This window comes from Coenobita brevimanus, chromosome 94 (genome assembly GCF_032717465.1).
Source record: "Coenobita brevimanus isolate Jiangsu-jjx chromosome 94, ASM3271746v2, whole genome shotgun sequence".
Taxonomy (NCBI): Eukaryota; Metazoa; Arthropoda; class Malacostraca; order Decapoda; family Coenobitidae; genus Coenobita; species Coenobita brevimanus.
Window position 1 is genome coordinate 27,428,370 of NC_137047.1, and position 21,842 is coordinate 27,450,211.

Below are 21,842 nucleotides of genomic sequence, written 5' to 3' on the forward strand. Positions count from 1 at the left end.
GTTTTTCTGTATTACTGTACTGTATCTAACCCCACTCCATTTCAAAAAGTCTGCTGAAAAGGACAAGTATAATATGAAAAAAATATGTTGGGCCTAATGAGTTGAAAGTGAGTCAGTGATTGTAACCCCCCCTCCTCCTTTTATTGGGCTAAAGTTTTGACTCCTTTTACAGGTGGAAGGACGTTGAGACTGATTCATCCATTGGCATTTTTAAGCAAAAGTTGTTTGTCCCTCCAAGCAATGACAGCAGGTACGTTCACTACTGTCAGATTATTTAATTAGATAGTAAAAAATGCCAAACCCATTTTATCCTCTTTAAGCTGTAAGGGCATGAGGCCAGGCAAATGTAATACTGTATAGTACAGTACATGCAGCTCGTTATAAGTCATGGATGTATTCCAGAAGAGCCTAACTTTGTCCATACAGTTAGTGCCATTAATTGGGGGAAACTGGCAGACAGAACTGGGGGCAGTTCAGTTTTATTAATTCCAATACAAATCCATTTCATACAATATGAAATCATCAATCCCAGTTTAAATCAAGTCCCAGCAGAATAAAGATTTGCCCGTTCCAGTTCAGTTAAAATCATGTCTTATTTCATTCCAGTTCAGTTCAGTTCATTTATATTAAGAAAAACATGGATCATAGATTAATTAATTAAGGTACCGCCTCTTTCTAGCTCAGTTAATTAACTTTTCATGAAACAGATGCATGGTTTTGTAAAGCAGTGATGTAACACATAGCTACTTGGTAACCCCCCCCCCTTTTTTTTTTTTTTTACCAACCTGAGATGTGAGTTGACAAGATGAAAACTATCCAGTAACAATACCTTGTCCCCTAAGAGCATTATATCTCATCTCTTGCACCAAAAACATTAAACGTAACACCAAATTACAAGAACAAATATAGTACAATGTTCAAATAAGTCAAAAATAAAGGTTAAAGAAATAGCATGGGGGGAAGGGGAGAGACAGTAGTGGAATGGATATGGAAGATGTGCAGATTGGCCTGGGAGGAAGGTAGAGTCCTGGAGGATTGGAAGTCAGGTATAATTATTCCCCTGTACAAAGGAAAAGGGGAAAAAGAAGTGTGTGGTAATCATAGGGGCATTTCTCTTCTTAGCGTAATAGGAGAAGTATATGGTACGATACTTATTGACCGAGTTAGGGAAATAACAGAGGAATTAGTTGGAGAAGAACAGGGAGGTTTTAGGAAGGGAAAGGGTTGTGTAGATCAGATATTCATTCTTAGATCTTTAGTGGAAAAGTTTCTAGAGAAGGGAAAGAAGTTGTATGTGGCCTTCATGGATTTGGAGAATGCATATGACAGGGTGGATAGACAAGGAATGTGGAAAGTATTAAGGATATATGAAGTAAATGGGAGGATGTTGAATGCTGTGAAGAGTATGTATGAGGGTGCTAAGGCTGCAATGCGTGTAGATAGTAAACTGAGAATTTATCTAAATGTTGGATTGAAACAGGGATGTGTCATGTCCCCATGGTTATTCAGTCTGTATATGGATGGGGTTATAAAGATACAAGGTAGGGCAGTGGATGTTGGAGCAACCCTAATAAGAGAGGATAGTGTTTGGAAACTCCCTGTACTGTTGTTTGCAGTAATACTGTATTGTTAAGTGAAGACGAAGGGGAACGGCAAGGCTAGGTGAATGAGTTTGGGAGTGTGTGTAAGAAATGGAATCTAAGGATGAATGTACAGAAGAGTAAAGTTATGGTCTTTGAGAGAGGTGAAGCCAGTGAATGTACAGTGAGGCCGGATGAGAAGGAAATGGAAAATTTGAGTTCGTTTAAGTACATGGGTAGTGTGATGAGTAAGGGTGGAAATTCAGAGGGTAAAGTGCTTGAAAAGGTACAACAGGGAAGGAAGGTTGCTGGGTTTTTGAATACAGTGATAAGGAACAGGGAAGTGAGCATGGAAGTAAAAAAGTCACTACATGACAGTATTGTCATGCCACCTCTAATGTATGGAAGTGAAGCATGTACCTTGTTGTAAGTCAAGAGTGTGAGCAGTGGAAATGAGTTACTTGAGAGGAACATGTGGAGTTGCATGGAGAGACAGACTGACAAATGAGGAAGCGAAGGAGCGTTTTGGTGTGGAGGTGGATGTGATAGAAAGCATTAAGAGAAATACATTTAGGTGGTTTGGCCACGTGGAGAGGATGGAGAGCAAGAGACTAACGATGAGGGTATACAAGTGAGGTGGAGGGGGGGGAGAGGGAGGAGGAGGCCAAGGGTGAGATGGAGGGATGGAGTGGAGAGGTATATGAGAGAGGGGGGTGTGAGCTGAGAGCGATGCAATGAAGTGACATTGGACAGGGTGATATGGAGGCGATTTGTTTGTGGCCACCCCTTGCGGGATTAAGGCGTCAGGTAATAGATAGTTAGAAATAGGAATGCTTCACTGGCTGATTTTAAAGAGAGAGAGAATCATTATCCAGTACAGTATATCTTTGCACATCACTTACCCAAATTCCAGTTCAGTTCAGTTTGTTTGAAGATTCCCCCCCGCCCCTTCTAAATTCTCTTTCAGTTCAATTTTCTGTCAGTTCCAGTTCAGTTCAGACCCCGTGTCTGCTGACAGATCATCTTTAAAAGGTAACAGTGAAACTCAACCCTATAATCTGGTGATGTAATGCCTCTGTGGGAAGGGTACCAGTAAGTTCTGCAGGATGAGTATCTGGTGGGAATTAGTGAAGGTTGTTGCTTGGCTGGAGGTTTGGGATGGCTGGGGTGGCTTTGTGTTTTGTTGTCTTATTCTCAGTGCCCTTAAATTATTTTGTTTAGCTTTGGAGAGAGTGTTTTGATAGGGTTAGAAAGAGTCTTCATTAACCCCCTCACACCTGATAGCTCTCCTTGAGTTGAATAAAATCATCTGAAGGTAACACAGATAAAATAGAAAATAAATAATTGGAGCAAGCATATTTACAGGGACTTCTTTTTTTTCCAGAATTTATTATAAACTTCACAGAAAAATGGAACCCTCAGAATAGGCAGCTGATTAGGAGGCCCTTATATTTTGTCTTTTTCAGTGTTCTTTGCTGTAAAGGTAGATGCAAGCACCTAGAGATGCAGAAATCATGGTGCTCTTCTCCGTAAACCTGTGGCAGGTTATTTACTGATTATCCCGGGATGCAAGGCTATTTTATCATCAGGTTGTCACAGATACCTCCCATAGGTGTAACCCTAGGTTGCCTACTCATTTTTCCCTACCAGTCAAAAAAGGGTAAATTTGGACACCTGAGTGACAGCAGCTGTCCCTATCAGGATTTAAACCTTGGTATAATCACTCCCGTAGCTTTGCAGTCAGCACTTCGAAACACACAGCTCAGCAATTTACTAAAAACTTAGTTATTAAGGTTTCATTGATGCCTATGAAGATGATAAATCTTCATCATCATTATCATCAGTGTCACAATCATCAGACTTCTTTCCCACCCAAGGATGGTGTGAGGTTGGGTCCTTGAAGTAAGAAAAAATCCAAATTGAGGGAGAACTTAGCAACAGCATACTAAATTAAATGTGACACCCATTCATTCACTTACCATTCAAGCCTCATTGTTTCATTTATAAAGGCACCAACATGTATGCATGTGTCACCTCAGTCACCTAATGGTGACTTTCCGTGCTGCTTAGTCTTTACCAGCCTCTCTGTTCAGCCACTTATCCCTGAAGTCACACTGTATGATCTGATCCCAAGTCTTTTGGTCTGCCTCTACCAGTTCTACCTCAACATTCATTCCTCTTACCCTCCATACCCAGTTATTATCCTCCACATGCCAATACCATCTCAGTCTCTCCCTTTTCATCACTTCAATAATACATTCAAGTCCCATCCTTCCTTTCAACTCATCATATACAGTCCAAATCCCCCAGGCGTGTCATTCAAGGACACACTACATATGAGTTTGATCATTCTTGCCTTTATGTTGGAGCCTGCAAAAAATCCTCCTTTACAGCTCAAGTCTCACTACTGTACAGCATCACAGTGCTGACACATGCTGTATGCGTGGACCCCTTAGCACAGAAGGGAAACCCTCTTAGTGTTGGGAGAGGTAACAGTTCCCTAAACTTTTTCAAACCACTCCTTATCCTTGCAACTGAGTTAGGTCGAGCCCCACCTCAAGCACATACCATGTCCCTCTCAAAAAAAAAAAAAAAAAGCCACACACAAAAGAGACTCCAGCAATATTAATCCATTCCTGCCTCGTTGCTTCTGTGTGCTCTCCCATACATACTGCATGCTCAAAATCAGCATTATTTTGCAGTCTTCGTCTAATATTGCATCTTCTCTTAAGCACCCTCGTATCACAAATATTGCACAAAATGTAGTTATTTCTCACAACCCTTTGGCAAACTGTCCTTTGCCATATTCTTTCTGCTGTGACAGTACTGTCACCCTGCCCTAGATATCATCATTTGTTTTATCTACAGTTACTCTCAAACCCTTGTACCATATTTCTAAATCTTTCTTCTGCTACCCTCTCGTTCTCCACCATCAGCACCAAGTTTTTAGCATACATTCTGAAGTCATGTGAGAGATCGTCAAGCACCATGACAAACAGTTTGGGGCTTCAAACTGACCCAGATGCATAGCAACATTCATGGAAAATTCATCACTTAAACCTCCATTTACTCTCACGTGGGTGCTAACACCCTCGTACTGTACATTGACAACCATTCTAACCAGCCACTCCTTTATCCGAAGCTTTCTCATTGCCTGCTTCGTCACCTCCCTAGAAACTCTCTCAAGGGCCCCCAAATCAACAAAAACAAAGTACTGTATGGCTCTCTCTCTTCCTATATATTTTTCCTGAAGTTGGCAGGCAGTGAATATTGCATGAGTGGTCCCTTTGTTTTGCATAAACCCACACTCCATTTCATCAGTGTTCACTTTCTCATGCCATATCTTCCAGGACTCCCTCCATTACTTTCATTATTAGGTCCAGAAGCTTTATACCTCACAGATAAAACTTTCCACACTTGTGCACTTCATATTACTTATCAGGTGGAGTCATTCCAACAACTTTCACATTACCAGGTAAAAACATGGATGCCAAGCCTTTGTTCAGTGCTCCTCCATACAAAATTCCTCCAGCCAGCTTGATCTGCTGTAAGTTCCCTGCCCTTATCAACCTTCATACTTCACTTTTTCACACTCTCAGTTAGGACATACCATATTCATCCACCATCTTCTTGGCCTACCATGTCACCTCACACCATCACACTAACTCGGGTAGTCCTTTCACTGCCTTATTTACACCCATTCACTCTATATAACTGTAACACGCTCTTCAGTTCTAGTTGAGTTTTCATTTTCATGCCACCCCAAAGCCTCATACCCATATTTTAATGCAGTCCTCGTATAGCTGTGTCACGGAGTTTTTACAATAAATGCAAATATTAAGTGATAATGTTCAATAATACTGAAGAGCAGGGACAATGAATTGTCTTGCTAAATCAAGCAATGATTACTTTATACTGGCTTGCTTCGCCGGACTCTCAGAACGAGAATTTATAAACATTCTCAACAGTACACAGCAGAGACTACTCACAAATGCTGATTATTAGTACTGTTAGCTTCTGGAGAAAGTGACTTCACCCCTGACAATAAATAACTAATATTATTAATGATATCAGGTTCTTGCTGATGCTTAACTCCTAGAAGGCACAACAGATTTTAAGCTTAATACAACAAGACTGGCCTAAGTACCAGTTATGAATGGCAAAACGTTTATGCAAGCTAGGAGCTATAAGGGAAATAAGCTTAATTGTGCAGAAATGAAACACGAGTTTACATTACATTAAGCTCAAGAAAAAGAACTGTTAAATTTATTGATTACAAAGAAATAAATTTAATGTTACACTTCAAATGAATTCAGATAAAGAGATCGTACTCACTCACTCACTCAAAAGCTAAATTCTTACGCCTAAAAAAAAACGACATGCGGCACAGCCGGCCAGCATGTGAGGAAACAATACACTTAACTAAACTCTTAAACCCAGGAAAATACAAAAAGGAAATACTGGTCAATGAATGTGGTGTATCACCAAGAAGGGTGGGAGCCTGGAGAACTGTAGTCTAGTGGAGTCTGGGTGCTAGCTGACCTCTCACTACTCTCACTGCTGGAGCACAGAACCTCACTCCGTCACGACAGACACTTGACTGACTATTCAAATACGATGCGTGTGGTAGAACGCACAGGCCAGCCCAGAAAGCATGGCCAACGGCTTAGGCAAGCAGGGGCGAACAATAAAGAAACAATAATATCGCTCAGTAGAACACTTAATGACGTGCATTAGATCGGTCACTTTTGAAACAGTGACGAATGTTTTGAAAAGTATACCACCGAAATGGAGAGAGAAACAGTTAACTGAGCGATACACAGTGAGTTTTCCACTAATAGTTCGTGGTTTCTCACAAAAGGAAAATGTCGCGAATTTGATTCGTGACATTATGCCCCTACAAAATTAATTTTTTCCTTATGGGAAAAAATTTGTGGATATATATATATATATGTACACATCCTAACTCAGTCACACAAGATTCACACTGTGGTGTGTGTGCTATCCTGCTACAGGAGAAAATCACTATCGCCAATGAGCGTAAAAACCTCGTATTTACGTTAATAGAGGCAAGCTTGAGGGAAAAAACTCCGTGACGACGGTGAAAATCCTGTACTCAGGTCAAACTGAAATCTCCATTCTAGGGGATTTCAACGTTCACCACCACCTTTGGCTCTTCTCTCCTTTCACGGATCCACCTGGTGAACAAGCCTACATCTTTTCTATCCTTAATGACCTAGAGCAGCTTGTACAGCACCCTACCCGTATCCCTGACCGCCTTGGAGAGAGCTCCAACATACTTGACCTCTTCCTCACAACTAATCCTTCTGCTTACTCTGTTAATCTTTTTTCTCCGTTGGGCTCCTCCGATCACAACCATATTACCTTAACCTGTCCTATCACTCCGGTATGGCCTGTGGACCCTCCAGGGAAACGTCGTCTGTGGCATTTTGGAGCCGCAGACTGGGAGGCCCTCAGGCAGTACTTCTTCGATTTTCCCTGGAATGATTATTGCTTTCATGGCCGGGAGCCATCTGAGTGTGCCTTGCGCATTACAGAGGTTATTCTCTCTGGCATGGAAGCATACATTCCTTTCTCATATCCTTTGACTAATGCAAGAAAGCCTTGGTTTAATCACGCTTGTTCTAATGCTGTCCGCAACAAGGAGAGGGCCTACAAAAGGTACCGGAGCCAACCCACCCCTGAATCACATCATCTTTACGTTTCTGCCCGGAATCGTGCTAAGTCTGTTCTTTGCTCTACTAAAAATAATTTCATCCATACTAAATGCTCTCAACTCTCCAACTCGAATTCTTCCCGCTCCTTCTGGCACCTTGCCAAAAATCTTTCTAACAACTTTACCTCATCATCCTTCCCTCCTCTTTTCTACTCTGATGGTTCTGTAGCTATTTTTTCTACTGATAAAGCAGATTTCTTCGCACAGACTTTCTCCTCCAATTCCACCTTAGACGATTCCGGTGCTGTTCCTCCATCACTTCCCCCCTCTGACTTCCTCATGGCTGACATTAAAATTTCTTCAGTTGATGTATTTTCTGCCATCACTGGCCTCAGTACTAACAAGGCATATGGGCCTGATGGGGTCCCTCCTGTTGTTCTCAAGAACTGTGCTTCTGTGCTTACACCCTGCCTAGGCAAACTCTTTCGCCTTTGTCTGTCAACATGTACCTTTCCTTCTTGCTGGAAGTTTGCTCTCATTCAGCCAGTCCCAAAGAAGGGTGACCACTCCCAACCCTCCAACTATCGTCCAATTGCTTTAACGTCCTGTATTTCAAAAGTTTTCGAGTCAAATCTCAATAGAAAAATTTTAAGACATCTTTCCTATCACAACCTTCTTTCCGATCGTCAGTACGGGTTCCGTCAGGGACGCTCCACTGGCGATCTTCTCACCTACCTTTCAGACTCCTGGTCATCCTCCTTTCGGGACTTTGGCGAAAGCTTTGCCATTGCACTTGACATCTCAAAGGCTTTCGATCGAGTCTGGCATAAATCTTTAATTTCCAAACTGCCCTCCTACGGTTTCTATTCTTCTATCTGTGCCTTCATCGCTAGCTTCCTTTCTGGTCGTTCTATGGCCGCTGTTGTAGACGGCCATCGTTCTTCTCCTAGATCCATCAACAGTGGTGTTCCTCAGGGCTCTGTCCTATCACCAACTCTCTTCCTTTTATTCATCAATGATCTTCTAAGCTGTACATCTAACCCTATCCACTCATACGCTGATGACTCCACCCTTCACCTTTCCATTCGGTTCCAGCAACGCCCGTCTCAACAGTTACTTCAACAAACAAGGGATGGGGCTATGGCACACCTAATGTCTGACTTGGCTTGTATCTCTGACTTGGGTAAGAATAATATGGTTGTTTTTAATGCATCTAAGACTCAGTTCTTACACCTATCAACCCGACAAAATCTTCCACAGGTATACCCACTAATGTTTAATAATATTCAGCTTAATCCTGCATCATCCTTGAACATGCTTGGGGTTTCATTTACTCGGGACTTATCTTGGAAAGATCATATTACATCTTTTGTAAAATCTGCTTCCAAGAGATTGGGTGTGCTAAGCCGACTCCGCTCTTTCTTTACCCCTGCACAATTGTTGACTCTATACAGGGGTTTTATCCGCCCCTGTGTGGAGTACAACTCTCATGTGTGGGGAGGCTCCCCACATACAGCTCTTCTCAATAGGGTGGAGTCAAAGGCTTTTCGTCTCATTAACTCTCCTCCTCTTACTGACTCCCTTCAACCTCTGTCTCTTCGTCGCACTGTTGCATCTTTATCTCTTTTCTATCGCTACTTTAATGGTCACTGCTCCTCTGAACTGTCTGCTTGCATTCCTCCACCTCTACGATGGGCGCGTAGCACCTGTCTAGCAGCAAACTCTCATCCCTTTTCTGTCCAACTCTCTAATGCAAGAGTTAACCGTTACTCCCAGTCTTTCATTTATGCAACAGGTCAGCTCTGGAACTGTCTCCCTCTGTCTGTATTTCCTGCTGCCTATGATCTCCAGTCTTTCAAACGCAGTGTGTCCAGGCATCTCAAAATGAACGGATCTTGAATTTGGCTCTCTGTTGTATTTTGTTTTTCTCTTGGAGGGAACTGTTACTGCAGGCTCATGGCCTTTTGTTCCTTCTTCCTCGCATAAAAAAAAAAGAAAAAAAAAAAGAAAAAAGAAAAGAAAGTTCGCTACATTTACATTAACAACTAATTGTTATGTAGCGTAATGTATGTAATACATGGTGTAGGTGTGACAGTTGTGGTGTAACTGTACCTACGTGTAAAATGACACAGTAATATTAATAATATGGTGACGACGAAGGCAGAGGAGAAGAGGCGGCAGCGTGCGGCAGACGATCAGCTGGCCCGCACAGCAAAACTGCTATACCCATTGCTGTACCTGCAAAATCAATTAAGGTGGAGCATCAAAAGTGTCAATGAGACAAAAATTCTTATTACGTTACAATTACTCTCTCTGCTTAGCAGTCAGTACATGCTACGAAAGGTACGCTCTAGCTGAAAAATACGAGTGACAGCCTAAGCTTCGTATATTCGAGGTCGCCATTAATTTATTAGGTAGATTATTAACCAGGAAACGTAGTCCCTGGACACCGTTGTCTCGAGGACTCGTGTAGTTTACTGGTTAAACTTAACTCAACACTTACGATTAGTGTCGGCAAGTTGAGAATTCTTATGCAAACTCGGGCTCACATAGCCTCGAACTGCACACGGGTCCTCAACCTGTGCCTTAACCTAGTGCCTATATTAATATCGGGAAGCTGAGAATCCTTGTGCAAACTCGGGCTCATATAGCCTCGAGTCGCCTCTGCGGGGTTCTTTCTCGAACTTCCCCCTTAACCTACAGTACTTATATTAATATCGGGGAGCTGAGAATCCGTGTGCAAACTCGGGCTCACGTAGCCTCGAGTTGCCTCTGCGGAGTTCTCTCTCGAACTTCCCCCTTAACCTACAGTACTTATATTAATATCGGGGAACTGAGAATCCGTGTGCAAACTCGGGCTCACGTAGCCTCGAGTCGCCTCTCCGGGGTTCTCGACCTCCCTTAACTTACGGTACATAATATGTATGTACAGGCCCTGGACATGATGTGTCCTGTGGGGCCAATGGGTGAGACATCAGGTCTGCACTTTTAACTGGGAACCAGGCTGGTCCTTGGATTACTCAAATCTCTGAGGCTGCCTATCTTACAGAACCCAGCATACAACAGTTGCTAGTTAGTAAGCAGTTAGTAGGTGAGACATCAGGTCTACACCCACATTACCACTACCCTGTCTCTCAACTGACTCAGAGATTACGGGTGTGGTTACAAACGGCACAGGAAGGACATGTCCCTGATTAGTGGTGTTACTTTGACACACACTGCAGGAACGCACAAAACTATCTATGTCTCGTCCCATCCCTGGCCAGAAAAGGTCAGCTCGGATACGGCCCTGGGTCTTCCTTTTGCCCAGGTGACCTCCTGAGGCTGAACAATGACCCCATTCTAACACTGTTTGGCGGTACTTGGCAGGAACGACAAACTGCAGTCAAACCTCGCCCTCAGGTGTTCATGACTCACAGTAGAGCCGTCCTTGCTTACGAAGGAACTTGGCTCGACCTCCCTGTGAATACTTTATCACTCTACCCTTTTGTTTGTTCTGCACGGCAGCAAGTGTCGGGTCAGAATATTGTTCTTGAACAACAAGTTGGCTACACACCAGATCTTGCGGCAATTCAGTGGTCACTGGGGTGACACAGTCTGGAGCCTCAGCCATGGCTCGTGTTAGTGTAGCCGAAGTCTGAGTAGCGTCATCTTTGGTGCAAATATCCTTGACACCGGAAATATTGCGTATTATTAGGTCAAATAAGGGTTCTGGCATGACAACTGCAAGTGTCGTACCAGTATAAAATGGAGATGCCACCTGGATACATGCCTCAGGGAACAATCTCACTGATCCATCAATAAGGTTTGCATGGATCTGTCGACCTGTGTACCGCTCAGGCCGAACTAAACTCTGTTTGACAGAGCAACCTGAGGATCCATTATCTCTCAGGACCTTCACAGGAATGTCTCCCACAAACCCTGGTTGAACAAGGAAGGTACTGTCACCTGTGGGAGGGCCTGTGGAGGAAGCAGCTAGCCACTCATGAGGCTGCTGAATTGTTGATGCGGCAAACATGGTGCCCTGAGAATTTGATACTTGAGGGGTTGTACTCACTGCCTGGGAAGATGGAACATTGGCCATCTGTGGAGGGGTGTTCACTGTCGCTGTGGGACTAGTGAACTGTGGGGGAGTACCCGTACTGGTAGGGATGTGACCACCGTGCTGCTGCCATTGAGGAATGAAGGCTGCGTTTGCTTCCTGCCTCCTTTGAGCTGGTGGTGAAAAAGTTTGTCCCGACGGTCGGTTGCGTGGCTGATACTGCTGCTGGTTAGGGTACTTGTTGTACCTCTTCCACTCAGGTTTCTGAGTGTTTTGCCCCTGGTCCTTCTGCTGTTTGCTTGGACCTTGGCCATTACTCTGAGAACGGCCTTGGTGCTGGGATTCAGTCTGAGACGGCTTCCCAGACTTGGCAGTATCTTTTCTGCTGTTCCAGGTGTTTTGCTTACAAGTTTGATACCCGTATGCAGTGAAGTATGCGTCAGCCTTTTCTGCCATTTGGCTGGCATCTTTCACCTGGCAGATCGTAAGCTGTGCTATGAGCTCAGCAGGCCACGACCTCTCTAGCTGTGTACGCAGCATAAGGTCAATTATCCCCTCACGCGTGGAAGGAGTTTCATCTTTCTCCATCCACTCACCTAAGTAAGCAGTGAGACGGTCGAGGAACTGAACAGCTGTCTCCTTGTCTTGGAGACGAGCTCGCATGAACTGAACTTTGGCGTCGTCTACTGTGAGACCATACGCCTTCATGAGTGCAGCTTTCATCATCTCATACGTGAGATTGTCTCCACGAATTCTGTGGAGAATATCGAGGGCAGGGCCCTCAAATAAACTAAGAAATTGGAGCCGCTTAGCTGCCTCATCCAGTTGATACATGTCTGCCATGTCCTCAAAACGAGCTATGTACGGCTCGATCCGCTCGCCTTCCTTGTATGAAGGAAGCTTGATGCGTGGGGTCGCCAGGACATGTGCAGGGAGAACGCTCGTGGAGCTTTGACCAACTGCACCAGATGTATCTGAACCCAAGGAATCTCGCTTGAGCTTCAGCATTTCATATTTGTGTTTTTCGTGTGCTTCTCGCTTGGCATGTTCGTGTTCTCGTTCTCTCTCTCGTTCCTCACGCTGTTCTCGCTCGTGTTCTAAGTCGAGTTCGCGCTGTTTTCGCTCGTGTTCGCGCTCCTTTTCGCGTTCCTCACGCTGTTCTCGCTCGTATTTGAGCTGAATCTTACGCTCTTCACGGGCATCATTCTCACGCTGCTGCTACTGATTATGCCGTGAGAGTATGTACTCTTTAATTTCAGGTGGGTCCGTAAGACCCATTTCTTTGGCTTCCTGTAAAAATATGGTGGTAGCCATGTCGCTAATTTACTGAGCAAGCCGAAACTGAGTACTGACTGCTGCTTCGCAAACGAATGCTAATAACACAAGTAAAGAATACAGACACAAGCTAGTGGTGACCAGTCTTTTCTAGTTAACTGGCAAAAATAAAGCAAAAATGCAAATGACTGGGAAGACTCAATAATTAACGCAATGGGTACGGCGAGTTCCCAGGAGCGAATAAAATCGTCTGGCGTTACAAAGAATAAAGTACTAAATAGAGTTAAGTACTCTGTGGATTAATAAAGCAAAAATTCACTTACTAAACTAACAGTAAACACCAGTAAGCTTGTTCCTATAAACTTTAATGATAAATACCTAAATATGAACGAGTGAGTATTATCTCGTGAATAGCTTTAGAGCTAGGAGTTAATATCCTGGAATGAGGTTGCCAATTGTCACGGGGTTTTTAAAATAAAAGCAATTATTAAATGATAATGTTCAGTAATACTGAAGAGCAGGGACAATGAATTGTCTTGCTAAATCAAGCAATGATTACTTTATACCGGCTTGCTTCGCCGGACTCTCAGAACGAGAATTTATAAACTTTCTCAACAGTACACGACAGAGACTAATTACTCACAAATGCTGATTATTAGTACTGTTAGCCTCTGGAGAGAGTGACTTCACCCATGACAATAAATAACTAATACTATTAATGATATCAGGTTCTTCTATCTATCTATCTATCTATAGCCCGACGCCCTAATTCCGCAAAGGGTGGCCGCAGACAAAATGCCTCCAAGTCACTCTGTCACCCACCATTTGACTACCCTCCCCCCAACTCACCCCCCCCTCCCTCATATACCTCTCAACTCCATCCCTCCACCTCATCCTCGGTCTACCCCTCCCTCTCCCTCCCTCCACCTCACCTACATACACCCTCTTAGTCAGTCTTTCATTCTCCATTCTCTCCACATGTCCAAACCACCTCAGTGTATTTCTCCTAATCTTCTCAACTACATCCACATCTACCCCACAACGTTCCTTCACTTCTTCATTCGTCAACCTGTCCCTCCATGTCACTCCACGTGCTCCTCTCAAGTAACTCATTTCCACTGCTCTCACTCTTGACTTGTTCCCCTCTTAACTCCTAGAAGGCACAACGGATTTTAAGCTTAATACAACAAGACTGGCCTAAGTATCAGTTATGAATGGCAAAACGTTTATGCAAGCTAGGAGCTATCAGGGAAATAAGCTTAATTGTGGAGAAATGAAACACGAGTTTCCATTACATTAAGCTCAAGAAAAAGAACTGTTAAATTTATTGATTACAAAGAAATAAATTTAACGTTACACTTCAAATGAATTCAAATAAAGAGATCGTACTCACTCACTCACTCAAAAGCTAAATTCTTACGCCTTAAAAAAAAAAAACATGTGGCGCAGCCGGCCAGCATGTGAGGAAACTGTACACTTAACTAAACTCTTAAACCTAGGAAAATAAAAAGGAAATACTGGTCAATGAATGTGTTGTATCACCAAGAAGGGTGGGAGCCTGGAGAACTATAGTCTAGTGGAGTCTGGGTGCTAGCTGATCTCTCACTACTCTCACTGCTGGAGCACAGAACCTCACTCCGTCATGACAGACACTTGACTGACTATTCATATACGATGCATGTGGTAGAACGCACAGGCCAGCCCAGAAAGCGTGGCCAATGGCTTAGGCAAGCAGGGGCGAACAATAAAGAAACAATAATATCGCTCAGTAGAGCACTTTATGACGTGCATTAGATCGGTCACTTTTGAAACAGTGACGAATGTTTTGAAAAGTATACCACCGAAATGGAGAGAGAAACGGTTAACTGAGCGATACACAGTGAGTTTTCCACTAATAGTTCGTGGTTTCTCACAAAAGGAAAATGTCGCGAATTTGATTCGTGACAAGCTGCCACACTCAGAACTGTGTTTCACATCAAGGTCATTGTAGCACTGGCCACACTCCTTCTCTCTACTCTTCTACACTTTTTTTTGCTCACATACGTGTCTCTAGGACTTACTTTGGATATACACATGACCTCTCAACAGAGAGACTCATTGCCCAGAAAATGCTTGCAGGCACTATCTTCAGTCAACAGAAGGAATCTCCGGGAAAAAAAAAAAAATTAAAATGACAGTGAATTAAATGGACACAAGCTGGACTCCTGCCTTAACAGCCACAAACAGGGAAAAGCTTAAAAAAATAAAATGAAATAAAATAAAACACCCACACACACAAAACAAAGCTATTGGATTAGTAACAGGAAGTGCACAGACTGCAATTATGGATCCCTTGCATCAAGAAGCATATGATCTCCCACTCAAGAACCATAAGAATATAAGAGCCACGCAACTGGTCACTTCAGCTCAGGATTCATCCAATCCATGTAACGTTTTTGAACTTCACCTTTCACCACATATAAAAAAAAAAAAAGGGGGGGGGGGGGGAATCTCAGCACTACACAGACTGCAACATTCACATCCTTCTTCTTCTATCCAACATTACACTTCACAGACACATGCACAAACATAGCCTCCACAGCCATTCAAAGCCTCCTTCCAAACACCTTCGTTCATGAACCACTGTCAGACATTCACATCTTAGAAAACTGCCCTGCCCAGAGAGACAGCAGGTGCAGCTAGCCAAACAATGATGCAGTGCTCACTCTTCCTTGCTTCGTTACCAGCACAGCTACAACTCACAAACAATCCATCATGCTTTCACTGCAGTGCAGCCCCCATGCCACATTTCAGTCACCTCGTTCATCTCACTGCCACAACACATACAGCATAATGTCCTCATCTCTGGAAGTTCCTAGGTGAAGTTTCCAGTTTCCTCCAGTCCACTTGGTTCACATCCAGATGAGCTTGAGGTTGCAGCAACTTTTTTCCTGCTTTGCCCCATTTAGACAAATCTGTTGTTATCATTATAATTGATTTTTTTTTCTTTTTTTCATCTGTTAATACTATAATGCATTATGTACAGAGTAGCACATGACAAAGGATTGGCATCCCTTCCATCATGTGCAGTGTTTGTGATAAATGCGTACTTAAGATATGTAGTGGTATTAGAGGTAGAATGTGAGATAATACAGATTTCATGTGTGTGATGTGCTGGGAGAGCATGTGGAAATCATCAGGCATGAAAGGATTGATCTTGCTGGTGCGTCACTGGAGTGTATTTGGAAGAGCTCTGTTACTTGGGAGACATGTTATGTGCTGGAGGTGGGGCAGGAGCTAGCTGTGTGGCTAGAGTGAGGAGTGGTTGGAAGAAGTTCAGGGAGCTGTTACCTTTCCTGACATTGAGAGGGCTCTCCCTCCATGTCCATGGATCTTTGTGTGCAGCATGTGTTAGAAGTGTAATGCTGTGTGGTAGTGAGACCTGGACAGTAAGGGAAGAGGTTATTCACAGGCTCAAATGTACAGTAATGTCAGTGATTAGGTGGATGTGTAGTGCATACTTGAATGTTAGGCCCGAGATGGCAAAGCTTACATTGGAAGAGTTAAGAGGAAGGATGGGACTGGAGTGTACTGGTGTTGTGATGAGAAGAGGTAGGTTGAGATGGTTCGAGCATGTAGAGAGGATGGGGGATGACAGTTGGGTGCAGAAAGTGAGATGTATTAACACTGGGGGCAGGGTTGTGAGAGACAGACCGAAGAAAACCTGTTATGAGGTCATGGAGTGTAATCTCAGGAATAAGAGACTGAATAGGGAGGCTGCCAAAGATCAAGCAACATGGAGAGCTTCCATTTGGTGACCAAGGCTGACGTATGCAAGCATGCTGGAGTCTTTATAAATGAAGCGAAAGTCAACAGGTTGACTCTGTATGGCAGGTATGTTAATGTGAAGCACATGTATTTAAAAAAAAAAAAAAAAAAAAGTGCAGATGAGTTGGCATGTGAAATAAAATAAGGATTCTGGGGGACTGAATGGTGAGTGAATGAGTCTGTCCTATTTTGCTGGGTATAATGGTAGCTTTTCTTATGTATACTCTCACGTTCCATTCTTTCTAAACTCTCCCTTACCCCACCCATAGGTGGGAAAAAGAGGTCAAAATGGTGTTGGTGAATACTATAGTAACTGAATTTTACTCCTGTTAACATCATTATTACAATTTAAGCAGGTGGCCCTGTTGAGTCCATCATCAGAAGGAAGTTAGAGACTGCTCTCAAGCCAAGCCACTTGGAAATAGTAAACGAGTCTTTCATGCATAACGTTCCCCCGGGCTCAGAGACTCACTTCAAAGTGCTGGTGGTGGCTGAAGCATTCAACAATCTTCCACTTATAAAGGTTAGGCCTTGCACATGAGTATAGTATCCCCTCATAATAAGTTATTTTTTCAGAAGTTTTTGTTGTTGTTAAGCCCATGGTAATTTACAGAAATATGGCCTATTAAAGTTCCAGTGCTACCTTTAGAGCTAATTAGCCATCCCCCCATTTGCAATAACTTTGGTGAGAAATAAGTTGTAATACAGTGTTTTGAAACACGTCCATGACCTGTCTTCAAGATTACCTGTACTTTTTTTTTTCCATCTTAATTAGCATCAGTGGCAGGAGCAGTTTTAGCCTGTGAGTGAGTTCATAGTAAACGCTCAGTCTTGCAGTCATGTAGTTTATATTCAATCCAGTTCCCATAATGTATACTGTATGTATAAACATCAACATTTCGTGTTTGTACCCAATTGTTCCTCTTTTCTGCATATTCTGAATATGGTTTTTGGTGGTTAAATCCATCCACCCATCATCCAATCCAACATTGCCCCACGAGGAGCGTAGGAGCCCGGGGCTAGGCAGTTGGTCTCGACATTTAAGATGAGAGTGACCAGCCTCACTCATCCCTGAGTGACATTACATGAGCAATCAACCCAACCATCCCTTGGATATAAACCTTCACCGGCTGAATCCGACTGGAGTGCAGTAATTACCCACTAAACCACCAGGTGCCAAAATTTGGTTATATGGTTACCACCCAGCGTAGTAAATGGTTTCCTGGTGTACAGGAAACCATTTGGCTTGTCACTAAAAAAAAAAAAAAAAAAAAAAGTATTTTCAAGGCCAAAATACTGTAGTGAATATGGAGGCACCATCAGGAAGAGACTTCGAGCCATCATCGACACCACCCAGCTGAATAAAATTGTGTGGCAGTAACTGAAATGGAATATTAGAACTGTACTAACTACAGAAGGAAAACAGATGGACTGGTGGGAAAAATTTTAATAGAAAGGGGATTATGTTAAAACATTGAATAGTTTGCTTACAGGGTATTTTCCTTTTCTCCATTAACCCAATCATGATGGAAACAACCTTAGTAATTTACTCCAGCTGATAGTAAAAAAAAGGTTTTTCCATCTAAGAGTGAATCATTGAAGCATGAGAGTGTTAATACTGTTACAGTACCATTAACCCTCTCATGGGTAGAAGATCTGTAGTACAGTTGTGTACCAGCTAACATCCAAGTAATTTATTCAGCTGAGAGTGGGGATATTGAGAGGGGTAGTAAATACAGTATGAATTGCCTGTCTTTATTTTTTATTTTATTTATGGTATTTATTTATTTATTTATTTTTTTGTGGTAGGTGGGGGGGCTCACCATCCACTCACTCAATGTAGTGCTGCTCTCAGGTGTATGCCCTTTTCTCTCCATTCTTCTTTTCTTCCATCCTCTTCTGTCTTTCTCTCCTTCATTCTTTCGTCATCCTTCTGCTTACAGGTGACTTTACACTCCCTCCTCTGTTTGTCTTTCCTTCATTCTTTCCTCTTCCTTTTGCCTGTGGGTGACTCTACACTGAGTGACAAGCCAAATGGTTTCCTGTACACCAGGGAACCATTTACTATCCTGGGTGGTAACCATATAACAAATTTTGGCGCCTGGTGGTTTAGTGGGTAATTATGGTGCTCCAGTTGGATTGAGCCGGTGAAGGTTTATATCCAAGGGGTGGTTGGGGTTTATTCCTCACGTAATGTCACTCAGGGATGAGTGAGGCTGGTCACTTTCATCTTAAATGTCAGGACCAGCTTGCCTAGCCCTGGGCTCCTGTGCTTCTCATGGGACAGTGTAGGATTGGATGATGATGATGATGATATATATATATATATATATATATATATATATTTTACTTGATCTTCAAATTTACGGAAGAATAATGTACTAGTAAACTAGACCTGCATACTTATGATCTTTTCTCCGTCACCAGCGCCACCGCCTTGTAAACGCTGCCGTAAGTGAGGAACTGCAGAATGGGGTACATGCATTGTCTATCGTGGTTAGTACTTGCTTGTTTATTGTGTTTTGATGTTCTCTGATACAGTTATTCCATAAATAGCACACTTTACAGTTGTTGACATTATACAGGGCAATTATTTGCCCCTACGTAGAGTACAACTCACGTGTGGAGAGGCTCCCCACATACAGGTCTTCTCAGCAAGGTGGGGTCATAGGCTTTTCATGTCATTAACTCTCTTCCTCTTACTGGCATCCTTCAGTGTCTGACTCTTTGCCACACTGTTGCATCTTCATATTTTTTCTGTCACTACTTCATTGGTCACTGCTCCTTTGAGCTGTCTACATACATCCCTCCATCACTGCAGCGGGCACATAGCACCCATTGTTTCCAGTTTTCATATGCAAAAGTTGACCATTACTCTCAGCCTTTCAAGTATGCAGCAAGTCAGTTCTGGCATTGTCTTCCTCAGTCTGTATCTCCTTCCTATGACCTCCATCCTTTTAAATGCAGTGTGTCCAGGCATCTTGGAATGAACATATCCTGAATATGCCTCTATTATTTTGTTTTTATTTTTTCTTGGAGGAAACGGTCTTGCAGGTTTCTGGCTTTTGGTTCCTTCTTTCTTGCATTAAAAAAAAAAAGAAAGTCAACATGGAACAGTTTTTTCACAGCACACTATTGTTTTTATTAACAGATCACGATGTGCAGTGAATGGTCAAAGTTAATACAACTATCACTAGCATTTATAGTATCTCAGTAGTGTTTATCTAGATGTTATCCTTCAGTTGGTTATTACCTGTAATACCTGTGGTTAATGCATACATGCATGTACATCCAATCACAACAGTAGTTTTCAGGAAGACATCTACAGTACAGTGTTTTAATCCCCGAATAGCTGCCAGCGTTCAACAGCACTTTATCGTACTGGTGCCAGTGACATCAAGTTAGCGCGAGCTATAAAAAAAATACAAACAATTATGGGAAGGGAACAAAGGCCACTGGTATGTTTACACAACTCTATCATCCGAAGCACCCTGGCAGATGTTTTCTCCCATAGGGTTACTTGTTAATGGCACAAGTGCTGTAAATTTATGAATTCATCCATGAATCATGGTGAATCACAGAATGAGTTTAGGAAGCTAAAAAGGACATTGCCAGGTGCACCAGATGATTCTCTTCACATCTTTAAGAAAAAGACATTGATTTTAGAATTTTGAAAAAATGGTCCCGGGCAGAGGAGCACGCAGATTTCCAGAGGCACAACCATTAGGGGTTAAGTTAGGAATTGCTGTAACCATAGGCACTACATAAGTCAGTCCTCATTATAGAACTGTATACATACAGTAATGTGTTCCAGAATCTTTGTTTCACAAACATTGCCACATCATTTACTTGAGGGATGATACAGAGTATTATAAGAGTTTCCATACATTTCTTGGATGAAAATTGGGAGGAACCGGCTGATCAGTTTTAGAGATGGCAGGGAAACACAAATAGATAAATTTTTGTAATGTGCTGTGCTGTGGAAAAAAAAAAAAAAAAAAAAAAAAAAAAACCAACTCATAATGATGACTTTGTGTATTATCTATCTGTCTGTCTATATATTATAGCCAGATGCCTTAATCCTGTAAGGGGTGGCCCCAAACAAATCACCTCCATTCCACCCTGCCCCCTTTCATTTCCCTACCCTTCTCCCAACTTACAACCCCCCCCCCCTCATTATATATATCTCTGCTCCATCTCTCCATCTCATCCTCAGTCTCCTCCTCCCTTTCTCACCCTCTGCCTCACTCACATACTGTAACCTCTGCTAGTTTGACTCTCACTCTCCATCATTGCCAAACCAGAGTATTTCTTCATGTGCTTTCTGTCACATCCACATCCATACCACAATGCTTCTTCACTTCCTCAAATGTCAGTCAGTCTTTCCATGTAACTTGACATGCTCCTTTCAAATACAGGTATACTCCAGTGTAACGATGCAATTGGTTAAGTAAAAAAAACCCATCGCTAGGCGGGTTATCGTATACTGGGGTAGATTTAACATGTACAGTATAGGGATGTGTTTTTGAGCCTTGGGTTTTCCCCCCAACCAAGTCCTAAACCCACCCAAATGAGTCCAAAAACAAGTTTCTAGCTCACCTAATCCCCCAGGTAGCTTTAAAACAAACTAAACTAAGCCTACAAGCAGTTTATAACTCACCTAAACCCAAAAATATTTGAAAATCATCAAATATTAGACTGGAAAAAATCTGTCTTTCTATCTATCTATTGCCAGACACCTTAATCCCGTACGGGGTGACCACAAACAAATCGCCTCCACGTCGCCCTGTCCCCTGCCATTTCACTGCCCTGCTCGCAGCTCACACCCCCCTCTCTCATATACTTCTCCACTCCATCCCTCTATCTCATCCTCGACCTCCCCCTCCCTCTCCCCCCATCCACCTCAGTCTCTGACCATCCTCTCCACATGGCCAAACCACCTCAATGTGTTCCTCCTAACGCTCCCTATCACATCCACATCCATACCACAATGCTCCTTTATATCCTCATTTGTCAGCCTGTCTCTCCATGTGACTCCACAGGCTCCTCTTAAATAACTCATTACCACTGCTTTCACTCTTGACTTGTGTCCTTCCAACAACGTCCAAGCTTCACTTCCATACATTAGAGTTGGTATCACAATACTTTCATGCAGTAACTTTTTCACTTCCATGCTCACTTCCCTGTTTCTTATCACTGCTTTCAAGGAACTAGCAACCTTTCTTCCATGTTGTACCCTTTCAAGCACTTCACCCTCCAAACTTCCATCCTTATTCATCACACTACCCAAGTACTTAAATGCACTCACATTTTCCATTTCCTCACCATCCAACCTCACTGTACATTCACTGACTTCACCTCTCTCAAAGACCATCACTTTACTCTTCCCTACATTCACCTTTAGATTCTGTTTCTTACACACTCTCCCAAACTCGTCCACCAAGCCTTGCAGCTCCCCTTT

At 42.8% G+C, this 21,842-nt stretch overlaps 1 protein-coding gene across 5 annotated transcripts in view; it reads left to right on the plus strand.

Moving 5' to 3' along the window:
* Nucleotides 1-21,842, plus strand: part of LOC145412934 (bolA-like protein 1) — a 55,280-nt gene that overhangs the window by 19,174 nt on the left and 14,264 nt on the right. For 2 of the 5 annotated variants that reach the window (XM_080282745.1, XM_080282742.1), the window contains exons 2-4: nucleotides 173-250; nucleotides 16,738-16,904; nucleotides 18,809-18,877. In XM_080282745.1, the coding sequence (XP_080138871.1) occupies nucleotides 173-250; nucleotides 16,738-16,904; nucleotides 18,809-18,877 (314 nt within the window). Of the gene's footprint in view, nucleotides 1-172; nucleotides 251-16,734; nucleotides 16,905-18,808; nucleotides 18,878-21,842 lie in introns of all 5 variants that reach the window. The other 3 variants (XM_080282744.1, XM_080282741.1, XM_080282746.1) reach the window with 2 other exon arrangements.